Source organism: Coffea arabica, chromosome 8e (assembly GCF_036785885.1).
Source record: "Coffea arabica cultivar ET-39 chromosome 8e, Coffea Arabica ET-39 HiFi, whole genome shotgun sequence".
NCBI classification, from domain to species: Eukaryota; Viridiplantae; Streptophyta; class Magnoliopsida; order Gentianales; family Rubiaceae; genus Coffea; species Coffea arabica.
In genome coordinates, this window is record NC_092324.1 from 40,069,804 (window position 1) to 40,091,922 (window position 22,119).

The 22,119-nt window shown below is 35.0% G+C and overlaps 2 protein-coding genes across 2 annotated transcripts; both read left to right on the forward strand.

Moving 5' to 3' along the window:
• The first annotated feature begins 607 nt into the window (after nt 1-607).
• On the forward strand, nt 608-6,054 carry LOC113722513 (phototropic-responsive NPH3 family protein NPY1-like). The gene is made up of 5 exons (XM_072060575.1): nt 608-939; nt 1,077-1,560; nt 3,020-3,089; nt 3,819-4,997; nt 5,218-6,054. The coding sequence occupies exons 2-5, from the start codon at nt 1,499-1,501 to the stop codon at nt 5,761-5,763; spliced, it is 1,857 nt and encodes a 618-aa protein (XP_071916676.1). The 5' UTR covers nt 608-939; nt 1,077-1,498; the 3' UTR covers nt 5,764-6,054.
• A 3,406-nt stretch (nt 6,055-9,460) lies between these two features.
• On the forward strand, nt 9,461-15,422 carry LOC113722509 (uncharacterized). The gene is made up of 7 exons (XM_072061875.1): nt 9,461-9,839; nt 10,596-10,800; nt 11,468-11,669; nt 12,066-12,259; nt 13,677-13,830; nt 14,101-14,265; nt 14,824-15,422. The coding sequence occupies exons 1-7, from the start codon at nt 9,599-9,601 to the stop codon at nt 15,280-15,282; spliced, it is 1,620 nt and encodes a 539-aa protein (XP_071917976.1). The 5' UTR covers nt 9,461-9,598; the 3' UTR covers nt 15,283-15,422.
• The last annotated feature ends 6,697 nt before the right edge of the window (nt 15,423-22,119 follow it).

The following is a 22,119-nucleotide window of genomic DNA, read 5'->3' on the forward strand; positions in this document are numbered from 1 at the left end:
GAAATCCTGATGTAATGCTCGAGAGCTCTGGCGTCAAGCTTGCGGTAGTTCCAAATTCCAACCCTCCCTAATAACAAGAGAATCCTTTTCCTTTTTCATCCCTAAAAATCTCTCTAAAAACTGCTGCACCTTACAAACAAAGAAGTTATATACGCAACCATAACTAAAGAATTTTGAAAAATTATTGAAAAAATGGTCAACAAATGGATGAATAGGTACCAATTTTTACATGTTTATTGTTTAGGACATAAATCTTGAAATGGTTACCTAGTGTAGTATTGATGTCGTAACCCTAAACAAACAAAAATTTTATAAACCTCTTCTAGGGTAATGTAGTATATTTTGTAATATGATATATGTAACATAAAAAGTGATTGAAAATTATATGTTTATCACGTGAGAGAGCAGGATAATATTTACAAAATTTTTCCTAAATATTTGCAAATATGCTACCATTATTTTATTTTTTTCAACATTACTATGAAAATACACAAAATCACCAGGGGCAAAACCGTCCACTTGAAAGCTGGCGTGCTGAGGCTGCAGAAAAGCTTACTCAGAAAGACTGAAAAAAGCTCCCCCCCCCCCCCCCCCCCCAACCCAAGCTCTAAAAGGTCTGTCACTCTCTAGTCTCTACAGTCCCCTACACAATTACAGAGTCCCATTACACACACTCACGCACTTCCTACAACTGAAAACACCACAACCCACGCACATTCTCTCACGTCCTGCAAACTTCAGTGTCTTAGGAGAGCGACAACTACATCAGTAGTATCCTCTGTAGGGAAAACAAGGAAAAGGGCTGACATTATTTTTGAGATATGGGAGCAGCCCAGAAGAGATCTTGGAGAATCAGCGAAGAGTAAAGGCAAAGGCGGCTAGAATTTAAGGCCACTGACCAGTGACCAGCTGACCCCTTTATTTTTCTTGGGTAGTTGGGTGAGTTTTCAATATTAGACGACAATAATACTAGGAAATGTCATCAATGTCATGAATTCTTGATTGTACTAATACTATGGTCAAGAAGAAAAAGGCAAATGCAAGGGGACTTGAGAACTGAAATCTCTCTTGTTCAGCTGCTGGAGGTCATGAGCTCAAGAGTCGAGGTGCTGAGCTGTGGTGTGGAGGAAAAGTCTGAAAGACAGAGCATCGAGTGAAGATAAAGATAATTTCTTGGTGGTTGTTTTCCCTTTGTTTTGGATTTTTTTGTGCTTTTCTTCTGAAAGCTTGTGTCCTTGTTTTCTTGTGATTGTATAAGGGTGAAAAAAGAGAACAAAGTTTGGTGCTTTTTGTTTTTTGGTTGTCCAGTTTTAGCAGTGCATTTTCTCAGAGCCCAGAAAAAAAATTCTTTCTCAGAGTCTTGTTCCTTTCAGTTTGTGGTATTGAGTGTTTGATTTTAACTGTTCCTTTAAAAGCAGAACAGTATAGTTGGAGGGGTTTTCTGTGTGAGGAGTTTTCCGTATAAGCGGTTCTCTGAGTGTGTTTTGCGCAGAGAAAAATGAAGTTTATGAAATTGGGTTCTAAGCCTGACGCATTTCAAGCTGAAGGGAACAGTATCAGGTAAGTGGAATTTTTATTTTCTTGGTGCTCTGGTTTTTGGTAAAAAAATGTCAGATTTCTGGATTCTTTCTCCTCTTTATCCTGAATATTGCTCTTTTCTCCAATTTCTTGCATTCTGTATATTCTTTTTTAAAACTCTGAAAATAAATGTTTTTATTCACTATTTTCTGAGCCCTAATGATATCATATGTCTTTTGCTTTTTTTTTCCTGTTACTAGTAGTGATAGAAACTTTCATTATAATCGTGCTACTACTATAGTATCTATTCATTTGTTGCCCTTTTTTCCTGTTTGTGTGAGCAAGTTTGCGTTTTTATTTAATAAGATGGCACATGCAGATCATGGTCTGAAATTTGTTGATAGTGTGTGATGTATTTTACCAAGTATTAAGTTTCAGACAAGGACAAATAGGAAAAGGATTTGCTAAGTGTCTAGTTTACAAGTTCACTGATCGAGCTTCCTGTGGTTTGGAAAATTATTGGCTCAACATGACGGGAGTAGTATTATTTAATGTCTTCCTTTTCTGATCTATTGATTATTCTAATCCTCAAGGGTTTTGGGGTTGGCTAGCTGGAGAGAACTGGAAAGGTGGTCCAGTTATTAAGCTGTCTAATTTTGATTAGCTTGTGGTCCAATTGAAGTAAAGTCATATGGGATAGGACCTAATTTGCTGAATCTTTTATTGTTTGAGCTCAAATTTTTGCTGCTTATGTTTAAACACTTGGAACTGTACTTACCACATAGTATGGTAGTACTACATTAAGAGAGAGGCCAGAGTTAAGATTTCTTTAATGTCAAGGTTGGACTTGTTACATTATAAATTGGAAATAGAAGTATATAGAATATGACCGTCATGATTTCCGGCTTACTTTAGTTAGCCCCATAGGCATCTTTTGGGTTGTCCTTCTTCGTTTGGTTCACTTTTTTAATTTTTAATTTAACACCAATAAGGTCTAAACTAGTGTACATGGTACAATGATCATATGAAAAGAAGATTAGCTGTGTTAGCTGATTGAATAGTGTCACTTTAAATTTGCCCTGACACTGGAGCTATTTTCAGACTTGTGCTGTTAGAACTGCTGTAGAAAAATTGGATGCAAAGACAATAAAATTTACGTGATGTCAAAGTTTGGGATTAAACGGCTGCTATATTTTCAGAGTGATTTCATTAGTTAACTGCCTCCGAAAAAGGATAGATAGCTTATATACGAATTTTTTGATTTGATACCCACTTTGCTGGAACCATTTGGTCACTCAAAATAGGATTTGGTAATATTTATGGTGCAAAATTTATCCAGTTTAAACCTTAAAGGTTGAATATTGCAGCTTTTTGGAATAACTGGAGCTAACTTTGTGGATCATGTTCTCTATTTGCTGATGCCAAACTCTAATTGAGAGTTTCTACAGTGTCGCAGCTCTATTCTAGATTGTTAATGAACTATTTTGTCCTCTGCATGCAGGTATGTTTCATCTGAGTTGGCAACAGATGTTATCGTTACAGTAGGCGAAATTAAATTTTATCTTCACAAGGTAATTTTCATTGCAGAGTCATTCCAATGAAGAATTTATTTTGGTTTTTTAGTTTTTAAAGGTGCAAAAACAAATGACTTCAATGATGTGAAACCAATAAGGTGGAGTTATTTCTTGCTGGAAAATGGAAAAACGAAAAATAGAAAGATAGTTTCTGCAACGTTCTTCTTGTGGCAAAGTATGAATACATAGTTTCTGCAACGTTCTTCTTGTGGCAAAGTCTGAATACATAAGCCTATGACCTGGCTTTGTTGGATGACCTCACCATGGGAATGCAAATGACCTTATTTAGCAAAAAATATCAATCCTTTCTATTAGTTAGTTCCTTGTATAAGTTTGTACAAATAAAAGTAAAAAAGCTTTGTAGTAAATGACAAATCAGAGTCCAATTGATGTCTATACTTATTATTAAACTTCGTTGCTGGGCTGCATTCTGTGGAACAAGTGTTCTAATCCTCTTAGTAGTTTGATGAATTGAAGAATATGACAGTTCCAATTTGCTGCATAATCCAAATGTCACAAAATAAACTTGTCAAGTTAGTTGATCATTATATTTTCTTGGAAGGTTGTGTTTCTCTCAGGTTAATATACTTGATAATGAAAATAATTGCCTCCTAGTATGAAGAGTCAAGTGGAAAGTACAAGCTCTTGACCCTGCTGATCAGTGTAAATACTGGCTAGTTTGTGGATGTGATATTAATTTATCATGCTTCATCTTGCTTCTTGCAGTTCCCTCTCTTGTCCAAGAGCAATCATCTGCAAAAACTTGTATCTAGAGGCAATGAGGAGAATGTTGATGAAATTCAATTGATTAATTTTCCTGGTGGACCAAAAGCATTTGAAATATGTGCTAAATTCTGCTACGGAATGACAGTCACTCTTAACCCTTACAATGTTGTAGCAGCTCGCTGTGCAGCTGAATACCTTGAGATGACTGAGGATGTGGATCGTGGAAACCTTATTTTCAAAATTGAGGTGTTCCTCAACACCAGTGTCTTCCGTGGCTGGAAAGACTCGATTATAGTTTTGCAGACCACAAAATCTCTTCTACCATGGTCTGAAGATCTAAAGATAGTGGGTAGATGTATAGATTCTATTGCATCTAAAACCTCAGTGGATCCTTCAAATATAACCTGGAGCTATACCTACAACCGAAAGTTAGCAGCCACAGAAAAAAAATTTGATGATGGTTTAAAAATTCCAGGAAAATTGGAGTCTGTGCCCAAGGATTGGTGGATCGAAGATTTATGTGAACTTGAGATTGACCTCTACAAGCGAGTTATGATTGCAGTAAAGTCGAAGGGAAGAATGCAGGGTAAGATAATAGGAGAGGCATTAAAGACTTATGCTGTCAGATGGCTTCCTGATTCAATTGATGCTTTGGTATCTGAAGTTCATAACAGAAGGAACAAATCTTTGGTTGAAACAATTATATGCTTATTGCCTTTTGACAAAAGTACTGGTTGTTCCTGCAGTTTCTTGCTTAAATTATTAAAAGTTGCTATTCTAGTTGGAGCAGATGATGCATTAAGAGAAGACCTAATAGAGAGCATCAGCTTAAAGTTGGATGAGGCTTCTGCTATTGACCTGTTGGTCCCTGCAAGATCTCCCCAATCCACAACTTATGACATTGAACTTGTCAAGCGTCTGGTTAACCTTTTCGTGTCCCATGAAATGAATAATCAGGATTTGAATGCCATTCAGAAAAGTGAGAAGGGAATCACTGGCTTAGTTTTGGCCCGAGGAACCTGGTTAAATGTTGGTAGACTTGTTGACAGCTATCTGGCTGAAATAGCTTGTGATCCAAACCTTATACTTTCTAGTTTCACTGAATTGTCTCAGTTGGTTCCAGAGTCAGCACGACCAATACATGATGGACTATATAAAGCCATTGACATCTATCTTAAGGTGGGTTTTTTCTGCCTCTTATTTTTCGGGATACATTCAATATTTTGGCCATCAGGTTCTTTAGAAGCCACAAAACTGCTTTCTAATGAAGGGCTTTACATCTGAATTCTGATATTGATATTAGGCTCAGCCTACATACTCTTACATGCTGAACATTAAATAAAAGAGCGATAATGGAAAAAGGAGTTTTATAAGTAGCTAATATGTTGGTTTTGTGCAGGAGCATCCGACCTTAACAAAAGCTGATAGGAAGAATCTATGCAGCCTAATGGATGCCAAGAAATTGACTACAGATGCATCTATGCATGCTGCACAAAATGACAGGCTGCCACTTCGCGTTGTGGTTCAAGTTCTATACTTTGAGCAAGTTAGAACAACTGCTGGCGTTCAGACCATGGACAACAGCACCCATGATGCATTAGCTTCCACAAGAAACGCAGATGAAGAATGGCAGAGGATGGGATCCGAAAATGGCAAGTCATTGGCAAGACAACTGAGTCAAATGAAGGTGAAAGATGAAGATCTGCCAAAACCTGGAAAGTTGGCCAAAAAGGGGAGTAAAAATAGAGGTAGTGGCGCACAGTTGCTACCATCTCGCTCTAGGAGGATATTTGATAAACTGTGGGTTGTCGGGAAAGGAAATGGAAATGCCGAGAACCGGAGCTCTGAGACCTCAGCTAGTTCCCAGAGCCCGAGGTCGATTATTCAAGGGGAGATCAAGTCTTCTGGTTCATCTTCAAGACAAAGGAGGCATTCCATTTCATGAAACTTATCAACAAGGTACGCTCGCCAGAAATGAAGGGAACTCAACTTCTGAAATGTAAAAAATTACTAGGATTTTATTGTAGTAGATGTTGGATTTATTTTGCACAGGGAATAGAGGTGTTTTTCCTGCAGGAATGTGTAATCAGCTTCCACATCTTGATTTCTTCTCTTGTTTCTGCTGTTTATTCTATTAAGATTTCTTTTTCTATGATAATTGTAATCTAACTAGTCTATAGTGGGAGTATCATTTGAACAACATTTATGTCAATTTAAAATATTCATATTTGAATTAGCTGTTAGCATGGTAAACAGAGTTGATCCCCATGTTTACACCCCAAATCTCCAGAGCTTGAAGCCCTAACCAGAAAGCTCAAAGCTCAGCCCCTAGGCAAGCAGCTTTGACCAATATTACTTGCAAAATATCCAGAACAGCCATAATACTTCATTATGGCATTAATAGCATCTATGATACCATGAGAACAATTATTCTACAATGTTTAAAGTGTTGTTCATTATATCAAATTTAGAAAGTTTTACAAAACCTAACAAGTACCTATGATTTTCCTTCAAATGCTCACATAAAACCTCCTATAGCAGATACTCCAAAGAAAACAGAAGGGGGTTAATTACAAAATGAGCCTTCAAAAAGTACATGATTGTCACTTTGCCCCCCTCTTTCTTCAATTGGATCAAACCGACCTTTAGACTTGATAACTTTTTCCTAATTTGATGCAATCAATTTAGCAAATCTAACTTTTTCCTAATGTGATTTTGGAATAAACTTGCGATTTCATATGTACAGAATGCAAGTACAAATAAGACCTCCACAAAAATAAAACAAGATTCGTAATTTGTGGATAAAAGCATGCCATTAAGTATATATTTTTTTTGCCCAAACCGACGCATTGTTGATTTAATTGAAAGCTATTTCATTTTTGCTTCTTACTGTTCCTTACATTAAAAAAAATCCAATTTATGGTTCTATCAAGAATGTATTAGATCAGGAAATAGGTTGATATTCTCTAATTAACCAATAAAAGAAAAAAAAAAGTTTCTTGAGCAAGATCCACAAGGACCATCACACCTGTTGGGGCTGTTGCTTTCAAAGTCAAACCAGGCCAATCCGTTGAATATAGAAAGGGATAATTTAAAAAACCTCCCTTGAGGTTTCTGATAATTTTACTGAACTCCCTTGAGGTTTGAAAAATTGCACAAACCTCCCTTATTATTTAAAATGACAATTTTACCCTTAAATATTTTAATGAAATTCCCTTATTTGGTATCCGTGTATTTAGAATGAGTTTTAAAATTATTTTTTCATTATTTTTCCTTTTTTTTTCTTATTCCTTCTTATTGTTTCTAGTTTCTATTGTAACCAAATATCGAACTAGTAATTTTTTTGATGAGTTAATTTTATATGTAATCTAATATTTTTGCTGATCTTTGTTTTTGATTTTTTGGTACTAAAATTAATAATAAATCAAAAAATGACCCAAAATCATTACTAAATTATGATAATTCCACTACTCGAAAAATTCATAAACTCTAAATTAATTATTTCAACATTTTCTTTTCTATCTTATAAATCTAAATCCATAATAAAGTACCATCAAAAGTAACCTATCATAATGATAAAATTATTATTATAGTTGTTTATCAAATAGTAGGTATGGACATGAAAATTTGAAACCTTTTCCTTATAATTATACTAGATAATCTTATAATTATATAGGAAAATAAATTAAAACTCATTACATAAGGGCATTTTTTTGGTATTTATTTAAAAAATTGATCAAGTCAATATTATTTTAAAATTTTATTACTAAAACTATCAAATCAAGGTAGATAAGTATAATTTTTTAAATCACAGGAGAGCTCAGTGAAATTATTAGAAACCTCCCCTGAGGTTTCTTGAAATATCACTAAGCTCCCCCCACATTTTGAAAATCTCTCTTACCACCCCTCAAGTGATTGTGGGGTCAGAAGTAGCTAGTTGACTTCATCAGTTGCCAATAATACCCTTGTTTCTGCTGTTACCTTATTCAGCTTATAAAAGGAAAAAAATTTAAAGAAAAGAAATTAAAACAATTAAATATTTTACGCTTAAAGCTTTTTGGGGACATTTTACTCTCAAACATTCAATTTATAATAAATATATAAATATTTTTAAGTAAAATTCAAAAAATGTTACAGTAATTTCTTAGGAAAAAAAACTAATAGGTTATCTATTTAATATAAATTAAATATTTTTTAAGAAAGAAATATCCCATAAAGTACCAACTCTTTATGGCTTTTCTCTATTACATGAACCAAGTATCAGGTTTTAATGGGCATTTTATTCTGAATCATTTAAGTTATGTTAAATATATAAATATTTGCAAATAAAATTCAAAAGTCATTACACAAATATTTTTACAGAAATAGCAGTAACCTCCCTTAAATATAAATGAAGTATTTGAAAGTAAAAAAAAATTGTCCATAACATTCCAGTTCTTTACGAGTTTCTTCCATTATATGAATAAAGTACTAGCTATTTATGAGCATTTTACTTTGAATCATTTAATTTATATTAAATACATAAATGTTTATAAGTGAAATTCAAAAAGTGTTACACTAATATTATTACGAAAGGAAACTAGTAGGTTTTGTATTTAACATAAATTAAATACGTGAAAGTAAAAAAAGAAATTAACCACTTTTTACTAGCTCTTTACGGGTTTCTTCTATTATATGAATAAAGTACCAGTTATTTATAGGCATTTTACTCTGAATCATATAATTTATATTAAATACATAAATGTTTGTAAGTAAAATTTAAAAAGTGATATACTAATATTTTTACGAAAGGAAACTAGTAGGTTTTGTATTTAATATAAATTAAATACGTGAAAGTAAAAAAAAAAAAAAAAAAGAAATTGTCCATAACATATCAGCTCTTTATAGGTTTCATCTATTACACGAACAAAGTAATAGCTATTTATGAGCATTTTATTCTGAATCATTTAATTTATATTAAATATACAAATGGTTGTAAGTAAAATTCAAAAAATATTACACTCATATTTTTACGAAAGGGAAACTGATAGGTTTTGTATTTAATATAAATTAATTATGTGAAAGTAATACTCGTAGGTAATTTAATTAGTTTAATTAGTTACTTAATTAAATGCATCCATTTCATAAACCCTAAAGGATGAGTTTAATTAGTTTAATTGTATGAGTGTCCTCATTAAAGGATGAACTAGCCATTTCTTTGCCAAGTTACCTCTCCATCTGCGCAGCTATTTCAAGGGGTAGTTTCACCTTTTAAAGGAGAAACTGGAAGCACTCAAAGTAGTCGTTGCATGTCCAACGGTCAGTGCTCCAGAAAAATACTCTCCAATTCACATTTTCCACCTACTACAACTTTCTTATGTCACTGTATCAGTCAACCTAAGGGTATGAAGGGAACTAAAATACTCTCCCTCCTCCAAAATGCATTTTCTATTGTTACTTTTGCTTAGAGGGGCTGACATTGTTAAGAAAATGTCAATTCAAAGGGTGGTAAGAGAGATTTCTAAAATGTGGGGGGAGCTTAGTGATATTTCAAGAAACCTCAGGGGAGGTTTCTGATATTATCCCCTATAAAAAACTAGATATTCCCACATGCACAAGCCAGATTACTGAATAGTCAATGAATATCCCACCAGGAAATGGCATCTTTTTCAGCTATTCCATGGCAATTTCAGCTGCAATTTAATTTACCACTCAAGCACTGTATTTAGTACTCACTAGTCACTACATATCAAGAATCAATCAAGCAATCATAGAAAGCCCAGAAAAGAAGTAAAGAACCAATGATGAGGAAGAAATCAACACAGCCCATCACGCTTTTTCTTCTTTTTATCCTCTTTTTAGTGATTATCAACAGTTGTTTGAGCTGCCCCATCAAAATCGTTGGAGCCCATTCCTACGACTCTCGTTTCCCAGCCGGCGATGCTGATGAAGAAGAAAATGAACAATGTAAAGCGTGGTTGGTTCAATCAATTCCCACCGATATGCCTCACCTCCCTCGCGTCCCCGGCGTCCTCTCCTCTGGTGAAATGTCTTAAACTTCCCTGCATATTATGCTTTCTCTGTTTTTCTTTTTCTGGTTGAAATTTCACTTCTTTTCTTGTTTAAGCTTTTAGGTATTTTTGTTTCTGAATTGGCTTTTTGCTGTTGAACATTTCTTGTTTATTTTTTTTGGAATGGATTTTTGCTATTAATAAATTTGTGTTGAAATTTAATTTTTTTTTAAATTATTTTGTCTTGTGAACTGTTAATTTTCCTTTTTTCTGAAAAGGGTTTTAGCTATCTATGTCGTTTCGAGAATCGGCTTCTTTTTGGTTGAATGCAAATAGCTGCTAAAATGCTAGGCCAAATCCATTGCCTTATTTGCCCTTTTTTTGGGTGGAAATTGTATCAATAATGCTAACTAGAGACGTACTTATGCGTCCTATTGCCAACAGATAGAATCATCATAAGGTCTGTACCATCGGAAATAAGTTCATATGAGGTGTTCCATTAGGTAATTTCGTATCTCAACTCATCTACCAAAGAGAACTAGATTGCATTACCCTTGATGGGATCCTTATCACATCATTCTGAAAAAGAAACTAATGATCTAGAACATTGTGTCTCTGAGAAAAGTGGAGTGCTAAATGGAGGCCCGGCAGATCTTAAAGGATTCCTTTTGGAATTGAAACATAATTTTTTCCTTCTCCCCCTCAGTCTTAAATTCTCTTTTCATTTTTCTCTGATGTTGCAAATACTTGTTTCCTGTTTTTACTTTCTTGTCTTTGTCATTATCAGCTGATGTACTTCGATGGTTGGCTGGCAACTCTTCTGAGACCCTCGACATAATTGCACAGTACTGGCAATTGCTAGCACAGCCCAATGATCCGCGTTCAGGAGATTATGGATATTCAAAAGAAGAGATGCAAAAATTTGGAGCTAATGAAGGCTTTGAAGTATATAGAGAACTAGAAAATGCAGCAAACCGTAATATAAAGATCAGGTCATTGCATTTTATTTTTAAGCATAGATGTCTGAAAATACTACTCAATGCAGTTCTAGCATGACTCAAGTTTGTTATCTGATACATTCTGTACCAAAATGAATACTTCAGAGCATAATTATTGGCTGGGATGTCACAAAAATATTGCACTTTTCATTGTTGCTTTGGAAATTTTCTGTTAGTGTTACCATGTATTAAATTTTTAAATGATCTTGCATGCTACCATGAACGTGCTGGAAACAAAATATATATGTAGTACAAATGAAGGAAAATAAAATGTAGATCTTCTGTGAGTTTGCAGGGCTTCTGTTCTTTATTGAGCTAAGAATTCGATGGGTCAATTTTGCAATCAGAATAAGTTTTGCCGTTTACTTCCTGTTTTAATCGCTTTACTCCCTGATTAAGTAAATTGCTCTACTTAAAATGGTATTAATAACTTCTCTATTCGTTATGTTTGGTGGGTCAGAATGATGAGCTTCTGTGATAGGTATTCTATTTCTCTCCTGCTGGAATTATTGAATTGAAATACTACCTTATCCTTTTGCTGTTGGGGGACTTTGAGTTGATATTTGTGTGCATTTATACAAAGGGAACCAGTGATCATTTTTCTCCATTGAACCTTTAAGTGTCTAAGCTTTAGACACATTTGAAGTTGATGATCTTTCAGACTTTTGCAGCACTCTGGAGTTTATCCTGATTACACCAACGAACCATCCAATCTTGCATCAGGAATGCCAAATGTGAAAAGCGTCACATTGTTGCTTCGTGATTGGTGGGGATCAGGCGTAGTCCATACAAAGGTTTGGATATCTGATGGTCAAGATGTATATATCGGATCTGCAAACAATGACTGGAAATCTCTCACTCAGGTACTAGGGAGCACAATAATTACTGAATAAAGGAAAATGATAACTGTTTTTAGTATTCCACGAGCATTAATATCTGCAATTGCAATCAAGAGTGTAAGTATGTCTTCATACTTGTATCCAATTATTGTGAAAATTTTGTCCATCAGACAACTGGCCTCTCTAGTCATTTTGCAAAGTATTACTTGAACTTTTTTTTTTTAATACTTCTATCTTTTTTTCTTCATATATATAAGCTAGTTCTATTAAAGAGTCACGAAACTTACATTATTCTTTATTTATATACACTTGCAATCATCTTTATTCTTTTCTTGTAGCACTGCATCATGCACACATCTGGCATTTATTGTCCATCTTGGTTGACAATCAAATAACCTGGCTTTCCAATTTTTTTTTTAGGTGAAGGAACTTGGAATATATCTTGTTGGCTGTCCAACAATAGCAAGAAAAGTTAGTACCTACTTTGCCAACCTATGGAAGCTTGCCCATCTTAATGTTTCATCATATACAAAAGTAGCATGGGACAAGCAATGGCAAGTTAGAAGAAAGGTTCCTTGTTGGTCACATTTTCTTCATCCAAAAGGAAGATGCAGGTATGTTCAGGTATATAATTATACTGTTATTGTCTGTTTTTCATTGTTTGTGTCTACTGGATTAATCTATCTTTTTGTTAGGATGTGGAAGGAGCCCCTATATTGGCTTCGAAGACAATGTTCAATATGATTCAATACATTTGTTGAAAACTGTACATTTATTCTGAAATACATGGTGGAGTAGGTTAGCTACATGAAGTATATAAACCCTAAAATTATTTAGTTACAATTCACATGATTATAGGTACATATCTATAAGAAATGAATTAGTACTTTGTACTTTTTTTTTGGTTCTAATGTGTCATGTCAGATATAACCTCTTAACCTCGGTATTTTAGCCTTCCATTTTTGCATAGTAAGCTGTAGGAAAGTATTTTCAAGTTGACATTCTCCTATCTCAGTGCTTCAAGTACCAAGTCCATGCAACCAATTTTATGGTGAAAATTACGGTTATACTGTAGCACATCATGGTCACCCCCCTGTCTCAAGCTTGTGGCTGTCTCTCTAAATATATGATCCACCTTTAAGGATAATGGCTTATTTTGATTTAGCTAGATGATATTCTTGAATCAGTTTGGGCTATAAATTCAGCCTGGAACTAGGATGATGGGAGTTGTATCTTAAAGTAAAAGTTAATAGTTTTAATCCAATGCTCCAAAAAAAAAAAAAGGTTTCCAATCCAAGCTTCTTCCAGAAGAATGAAACATTCAATTACTTGTGACTTGATTCATATATTTGCAAAAATGGAAACTTGAGACATTAGACCCCTGCATTGCCAGGTCTAAAAATCTTGAACCTGAAAACAGAATGGCTATAACTTTTATTTGCAGTATCAGTTAATGGCCTGGATATTATAGTCTCTCTACATTCAATATATTTCTTCCATCCTTTGCTTTTCTAAAGTCATATTTTCTGTACTTTCACTATAAGAAAGCACAGACTACAAAAACTATTGACGTTTTCACAGAGACATATGCTAAGAATAAGGAAATTAGGACGAGAATAAGGAAATTCAAACACTTAAGGTATCTGAAAAATGAGACGATTGAAAGATAATTTTCTCTTACTCGTAAGCTATAGGGACCTCAACAGCTTACAATAGTATACGAGCTGCCCATGCATAATTGATTTACTGTAGCTGTGGCACTGTGATCCCTGCTAGATCTTGTTTAACTTTAGAGTACATGTATTTCCATAGTAGGTGTACCTAAGTCCTGCGACTTTGGCGAGATTTCCTAATGAAGAGTTTATTATGATGTTGCCTCATGTCTGTTCCCTGCCAACTCTTTAATGGTTATGTGAGCTCAGTTTATGGTTTATCATATACCTCATTAAGTTAATTTTTAGACACATTAGTTACTTCTGTACTGTACTCATTTTTGGATGTTATAAAGACTTCTACTTGATGCCTTGACAGAACACCTCTTTATGATATTGTGGAGATTCCCCATGTAATTGGTTATCCTATGCTGTCAGACCCTTCTATGTTCCATATACCAATTGAAACACCTGGATGCAATGGTTCGACATTGCAGACTGAATCCAGTTATCTATCCTTTGCGCCTCCAGAGGTTTGTCTTGCTGTAAAACTCTTTACTAGAAGATATATTTAGTGCACAATAGAGCATAAAAGTAAGAGCTTTATGATCTGAGGTACATGGTACCCCTTATTTCCAAAATTTGTTGGTAATAAGATAAAAAAAAAAGCGTTTGGCAAACACAGTAACGTCTAACAGCTCGTCAGTTTACTTCACGCTTGGTAGTGCTTTATGAAATGTTGTGGATAAGAACAATGACAGAACCATTGTTCTCATGATACTGATGTTTCATCTTAATTGCAGCTATCATTTGGCAGGTACCAGACAGATGAACAGGCTTGGGTGGATACTATTAAATCAGTACGAAAGGGGTCAACCATTAGAATTAGTACCATGGACTGGCTTGGTCAATCACAGTACACGACAAACAAAGTTTACTGGGCATCGCTTTCTTCAGCTATATCTGAGGTGATTTTGTTAGTTTTCACCAAAACATCACTAGTCAACATCTTTTCCTCTTTATCCATTTATGATTGGACATTTTGGCCAAGTTTTGAACACATTCAGTACTTCCTTATTCCATTTAACCGTCCTTTTTTCCTGGCATAGCATCTTTGTGGCTTCTCCATTTCAGAGTTAGTATTGTTTCTCTGATTTTATTGCCCATTCAACACCTACAGATGCTTGTCTTCCTCCCCACTCTCCGGTCCCTCAATGTAAGAAAATAAATGAGGAAAGAGGAGAAATGCTATTCTAATATAAAAGTCTCAACCCATACCCCCCCCCCCACCCAAAAGGAAAAAAAACAGAGCTTTTCAACTTCATTTTGGGTAAATCAAAGCTTGCATTGCTTGTATCTTTCTTACAGAGGACATAAAACTCAAACTATCTCATATTCATACATATGGATATCAGAATTTTGAAGTGCTTCCTGACTGTTTCAATTGTTTGAAGTAACTGAAAATGTTTAAAGATTCTGTTGATCATCATCTTATTCTATCTAACTTTTGCATCTGCCAATTGTAGGTAGTCTTTTCCAAGCATGCAAAGGTGAAGATACTGGTGGCATACTGGGCTCATTTTATCAATAACACAGATCAATACTTGAAGTCTCTCCTGTATTCCAACAATCTATGCTCTTCTTCCAAGTACAACAAATGTTCCGGCAAAATCGAGATCAAATACTACATTGTACCAGGATACAATTTAACTGGACCAGCCATGACTAAGGGTACCGCCACAGGAAATCTATATCCAGGATATACAAGAGTCAACCACGGAAAATATGCAGTTAGTGATGTACGAGCCCATATTAGCACTAGTAATCTGGTATGGGACTACTTTTATACCACAGCCGGTATCAGCTTTGGAACATACAATGGTGCCATTGTTTCACAGCTTCAAGAAATTTTTGAAGCTGATTGGAATTCACCTTATGTGATACCTGTAGAATCAATGGAAGGAGGACATTCATGTCAAAGTTGAAATATGTTTCGTGTAGGTGAAATGGTTGTCAATCAGATTAGAGGTTTTTGATAATTTTTTTTTTCTGAGTGAACTTCCAGAATGTCTTTTATTCATCCATCATTTTTTGAAAGTAAAATAAATCTGACCTTTCCAGCAAAGCCTTGTGAATGAGCATCATCGTTCATGAAAATTTTCTTCTGCCAGGCCAGAATAATAAATCTCGAAATAAATATTACTTGCTGGCCTGAGCCCAGCCTATAAATGGAATTTCGTTCCAATTAGTTATATTAATATTGGGCTGACATGGGGCCAACTTTAATTTTTCTGCAACAAAAACACGTTTACGAAATAAGTATTTTGTAATAATTATACAAGCATATAGTAAACTAAATAAAAGTTATATAGTTTGATAATTAAAGAGTTAGTGAAGTGAAATAAAGTTATTTTTTTTTAAAGAAAATAAAGTTATTGTTCACTAATATAGAATTATTTCATAAATTCTTAACTGTAACGTACAAGTTTTTTGTATGAGAGGTTTGTTAATTGGGTGGGGCATTAGTCCAATTGAACCTCAATTGCCCCAAGCCTAGTGAATTTTAGTTGGGCTTTAATTTAGGCCCAACCATCGGCAACCCTTATCCAAGTGAAAGTTTAGTCCAATTTTTTAGGGGGTTAATCCCATTTTATCCCCCTAAAGAATACCCAATTTCTTAGTTTGCCCCCTAACCTTTAATTTTGCTCACTTAACCCCCTTTCGGACAAAATTGCCCTTGCATTATTTTGACTTTTTATTTACCTTGTTTTCCTTTCTTTTATTTTTTTTCTCTTTCTTCTTTATTTAATTCTTCCTCTTTCCCACAAAAATCTTCACCTTAATGATTGAAATTAAAAAAGAGGAATTGCAGAGATCTATCTTCTCCTTAAATAATTAAAAAAATATTCAAATTACTTTCCTAAAATGCAATTTTTTTAGCCTTTCAATTCTTTTAATTTTGGGTTTTCCTCTTTCCTTTCTAGTTTCTCATTTTATTCTCAAGAAAATATCTTAAGATGAAATTGTGACTTGATTAATAATCATCAATTGAAATTTGTGACATGTGGCATCACACAAAAAATCAAAATTAGTTTTTGATGCTTTTTAAACCTTCACCTATAAATATGCAATTACAAACTCAAAACAAAAATTTTCGTTGAAATGGAATTTCTATTGGGAAGGATGAAAGAGAGAAGAAAGAGAAAAAGAAATAAAAGAAAGGAAAACAATTTCATCTTATGATATTTTCTTGAGAATAAAATGAGAAACTAGAAAGGAAAGAGGAAAACCCAAAATTAAAAGAATTGAAAGACTAAAAAAATTGTATTTTAGGAAAGTGATTTGAATATTTTTTTTAATCATTTAAGGAGAAGATAGATATCTGCAATTCCTCTTTTTTAATTTCAATCATTAAGGTGAAGATTTTTGTGGGAAAGAGAAAGAATTAAATAAAGAAGAAAGAAAAAAAGAAATAAAAGAAAGGAAAATAAGGTAAATGAAAAGTCAAAATAATGCAAGGGCAATTTTGTCCTAAAGGGGGTTAAGTGAGCAAAATCAGAGGTTAGGGGGTAAACTGAGAAATGGGGTATTCTTTAAGGGGATAAAATGTGATTAACCCTTTTTTAGGAGTCAAATCTCCACTCCAGACGTGTAATCACCATACCGTAATCATTAATCACAATTAATCCCCTTAAAGTATATCTCATTTTTCATTTTACCCCCTAATCATTTTTTTGTTTCACTTCGTCCCTCATTGGACAAAATTATCCCTCTCTTATTTTAAACTCTTAGTTTTCTCTTTTATTTTTTTTCCTTTCCCCTGTTGTGCTCTTTTATTTTCTTTGCATCTTTTTTCTTTCTTTAATTCTTCCTCTTTCCCATAAAAATCTTCATCTTAATGATTGAAATTAAAAAAGAGGAATTACAGAGATCTATCTTCTCCTTAAATGATTAAAAAATGTTTAAATCACTTTCCTATAATACAATTTTTTTAGCCTTTCAATTCTTTCAATTTTGATTTTTCTTCTTTCCTTTCTAGTTTCTCATTTTTTTCTCAAGAAAATATCATAAGATGAAATTGTGACCTGATTAATAATCATCAATTGAAATTTGTGACACGTGGCATCATACAAAAAATCAAAATTAGTTTTTGATGCCTTTTAAACCTTTACCTAGAAGTGCAATTACAAGCTCAAAATAAAAATTTTCGTTGAGATGGAGTTTTCTATTGGCAAGGACGAAAGAGAGAAGAAAGAGAAAAAGAAATAAAAGAGAGGAAAAAAGATAAATGAAAAGTCAAAATAATGGAAGCGTAATTTTGTCCTATAGGGGGTTAAGTGAGCAAAATTAAAAGTTAGGGGGTAAAATGATAAATGAGGTATACCTTAAGGGGATTAATTGTAATTAACCCTTTTTTTAAAGTTTTTTTAGTATAAGTGGAAGGTCTTGATAGGAGGTTTCGAATTCAAAATCTCTCACTTACACTCTCTCCTCCTGTATCGCCTAACCTATTTTTCTTCCTACCACACCCTAATCATGATTGATTTTCACAGTGCAAACGATCTTGTCCTAGTAAAAGTATTTCTCTTCTCTTATTTTTAAAATGTTATCACACCTTACATCGTTTTTCTTTCAAATGGTATCATCCAACTAAACTATTTGGATCTGTTCAAATTGCCTATTTTTGATATACTAATTTTTCAAAAATAATATTACAGCAATACATCTAAAAGCACCGCAACAACACCTTAATACACCTAACAAAAATAACAAAAAATCTTGATCGCTACTTTCTTCTTCCACCCACCATACACCACCACTTATCACATGCCACCACCACTATTCCCATTCTCTCCCTTTGTTCCCTCCCTCTTCCTTCTTCCCCCCTCTCCTTCCTTCTTTCTTTCCCTCTATTTTCCTCTTCCTCCCTTTCCTTCTTTCCTCCTTATACCTCTTTCCTTTGTCTCTCCTTTTTTCTCCCGCACCTTACCTCCACTTTCAAAGAGTCTAAAGATGTAGCTAGAATATGAAATGTCAAGAGTAGGAGGCAATTTAAATTTATGAAGAATGACATAATAAGAGTTAGAGCTAAATGCTAACTACCGCACTCTCCTTCTCCTCGAGGCTTGGCGCTTGCCCCAATGGTTGGGTATAGGTAGCTCACTGGGGCTAGCTGATTCGATAGGTGAGTTGTTACATACTTCTTAGTGGATTTCAACTTCCATAACCACCGTCCCTGTTGTCTTTAATTGACTAATACCCTTTGTGTTGTTTAGTTTAGCGCGTAGTTTGCGCACCATAACCTGACTTCCGATTCATCCCACATCGGCAATTTTGCTTACCAAAAATGACCTACTTGAAGCTCTTGATTTCGTGGCATGACTCAACAAAGTAGCCACGCCATCCTACCTATTTAAAGTTTGAGAATAGGTCAAAGGCATTGCTCCCAATACCTCCAATCATTGGCTTTGTCCAATAGAACTCACACGCGAGCTCTAGCTATCCTGAAGGAAATTTCGGAGGGGACCAGCTACTGGACGATTTGATTAGTATTTCACCCTTATACCCAAGTCAAACAAATGATTTGCACGTCAATATCGCCACTGGCCTCCACTATAGTTTCCTCTGGTTTCGCCTCACTCAGGCATAGTTCACTATCTTTCGGGTCCCAACAGGTATGCTCACAATCAAACCCTTTTTAGAAGATCAAACTCTATCGATGATGTATCCCGCAAGGGGGATCTTGTCAATCAGCTTCCTTGTATCTTACGGGTTTACTCACTCATTCAGTCACACACATGTCAGACTCCTTGGTCCGTGTATCAAGACAGACAGAATGCAAAGTCCGTAGGCCAGCATCTGGAATGCGTAGATGCCAAGGCATGTCGAAGGCACACGCACAGTCCCGCCACGATCGAGGCAACGACATCTCCACGGGGCATATCTACAACCCATGCTTTTACCTACCACCCCAATGAACTAATCCAATATTCTATATCTGTAATTGTGCCTTCATGAATATAGGATGAACTAAACAAAACAGATTAAGTTACAATTTAAATAGTAGAATTTGGTGGCATGTGCCGTGAGTTACTTCCAATTATCACTACAACAATTTCCTCGACTCATTTAGCATATTATCATGAACGAAACAGTTTTCAATTATTACATGTGCTATGAGTTGCTTCCAGCTATCATCTACAACAACTTCCAAGCTCATTTAGCACACTAACATGAATGAAAACTATCAAAATTGATAGCAAAAATAATGTAGTGTTACAAAAATTGTAACTTTTGTCCCTCAATTGTCTCCTCTTTCTCTTGATTCAATTTTCTTTTTGATATAACTGCTTTACTAAACTTTTTCTCTTGAGAACTCAGAAGAAAGTCAATCCGTCTTCTCCTTTCTATGAAGACATATAGGGTCAAAATATATGATTGCCTTCTCTCTCACTCTTTATTATTATTTTACGTTTATTTTTTGGTTGAATTTTGTCTTTTTCTCATACTTAAATGAAGAAAGGGTTCCTTTTTAAAAAAAAAATTGTGTTTTTATCATTTCTTAATATATACAAGCAAGTATTAAAATAGATAATGCATTCATTTTTTATGTATTTTGTGTTGTGTACACAATTTTTTTGTGCACTACTGAACGATAGTCATTGTGATCAAATTACTTTTACAATTCAAATTTTGGCGCTATCTATCTGCTTTTAAAAAATTTATCATTTTTTGAGTGTAATTTATATTGATGGGTTGAATTTTTTATTTCTGTTTCTGATACTTAATTATTCATCTGTATGGCTACTTGCAACTCAAAGTAAATTTTTTTTTTTTTATAAATCTGCATGCGGGTGTTACTTTAAGAATTCCACTAGCACCTTATGAGAAAACAAAGTTTTTGAATTTTGAGTGAAGTATGGTTGCAAGGCTGAAAATTAAAGGAATTGATAGAAAGGTACCACTAGGGGTAGAGCCTGTGGCTTAATTTGACTCAATACGGGGAAACTTACCAGATCCAAACATAATAAGGATTGACAGACTGAGAACTCTTTCTTGATTCTGTGGGTGGTGTTGCGTGGCCGTTCTTAGTCGATGGAGTGATTTGTATGGTTAATTCTGTTAACAAATGAGACCTCAGCCTGCTAACTAACTATGTGTGGGAATCCCTCCAAAGCTAGCTTCTTAAAGGGACTATGGTCTTTTAGACCACGGAAGTTAGAGGCAATAACAGGTCTGTGATGCCTTTAGATATTTTGTGCTGCATGTGCGCTACACTAATGTATTCAATGAGTCTATAGCCTTAGTCGACAAACTCAGGTAATTTTTGAAATTTCATCATGATGGGATAGATCATCATAATCGTTCGTCTTCAATGAGGACTATGTCCCTGCCCTTTGTACACACTGCTCGTCGCTCCTATCAATTGAATGGTCTGATTAAGTGTTCAGATCGCGCCGATATGAGTGGTTCACTGCCTGCAATGTTGCGAGAAGTCCACTAAACCTTATCATTTAAAGGAAGTAAAAGTCATAACAGGGTATCCATAGATGAACATGTGGAAGGATCACTGTCGAATTCTCCAGAGCAGGCGACCGTAGACTTGTGTAACCGTTGGGTGTCAGGGGAGAGGCGGCGAGATTGAACCCTTCCCTCTTTTCTTGTCACTCCCTAGGCACTCATCACCCAAATGACCAACTCAACCTTAGCGTGGAAAGTGCCATGGAATACGTAAAGGGATCGTTCCACCCCCGACTGCCCCATATGCGGAGTGTAGGAAAGGAAGCTATTGTGCCTGTTGTAACCAAAACAACTTTCCGCAACGAATATCTCGGCTCTCGTATCGATGAAGAACATAATGAAATGTGATACTTGGTGTTAATCGAACCATTGAGTCTTTGAATGCAAGTTGGGACCGAAGCCGTTGGATCAAGAGCATGTTTGCCTAGGCATCATGCATCATATCGCTACCCCCTCTAGCAGAGCGGTAGAGATTGGCCTCCCATGCCCTTTGGCACAGTCATCCTAAATTCGAATCCTTAGTGAGAGATGTCACGACTAGTGGTGGTTGAATCCCTCAACTCGAGTCCTTGTCATGCAAGCAATCCTCACAGTAATTCGGGCTCCCTTGACCCTCAAATGCGCACCTTGACTCGAGTCTCAATCGCAACCCTAGGTCAAGCGAAATTACCCATTGAGTTTAAGCATATCAATAAGAGGAGGAAAAGAAACTAGCAAGGATTCCCCTAGTAACGGCGAGCGAATTGGAAACAACCCAATTTTAGAATTAGGCAGCTCCATCATTCGAATTGTATCCTGAAAAAACGTCCTCAATAGTGACCAGCCCAAGTCTCCTAGAATGGGGCACTAGAGAGAGTGACAGTCCCGTCGTGAGGGTTGTGAATAGTAAATATATCCTACAAGGATGAAAAAGGATGGCAGTTTGCAAGTTAGAACATTTCAAAACAAGCAAAATTATGGATTTTCATATTACAATAAAAGTATGAAATTTGGGTGCGTAGAAAGTAGATATGTTAAAGGAGGACCACGATCTGGACTATGTTAGTTTAAAAAATCAAGAAATGAAGAAGAACAAGCATTTTAGAATAGATATCAATGCTATAGAGCCAAAATAGTTTCCTAGCAAGCAGCAACTGGCCCAAGGTAGTGAGATGGCACAATACAACAAGCATGCTCCATCTGGAAATGGAATTTGACAGGGATACCATGTTTTCATGCAATTTCAACCCTATAGATTGTAATGAATAACCCTATCGATTATATTGATGACTATTATAGTGTGAAAACTTATTTTAGACATT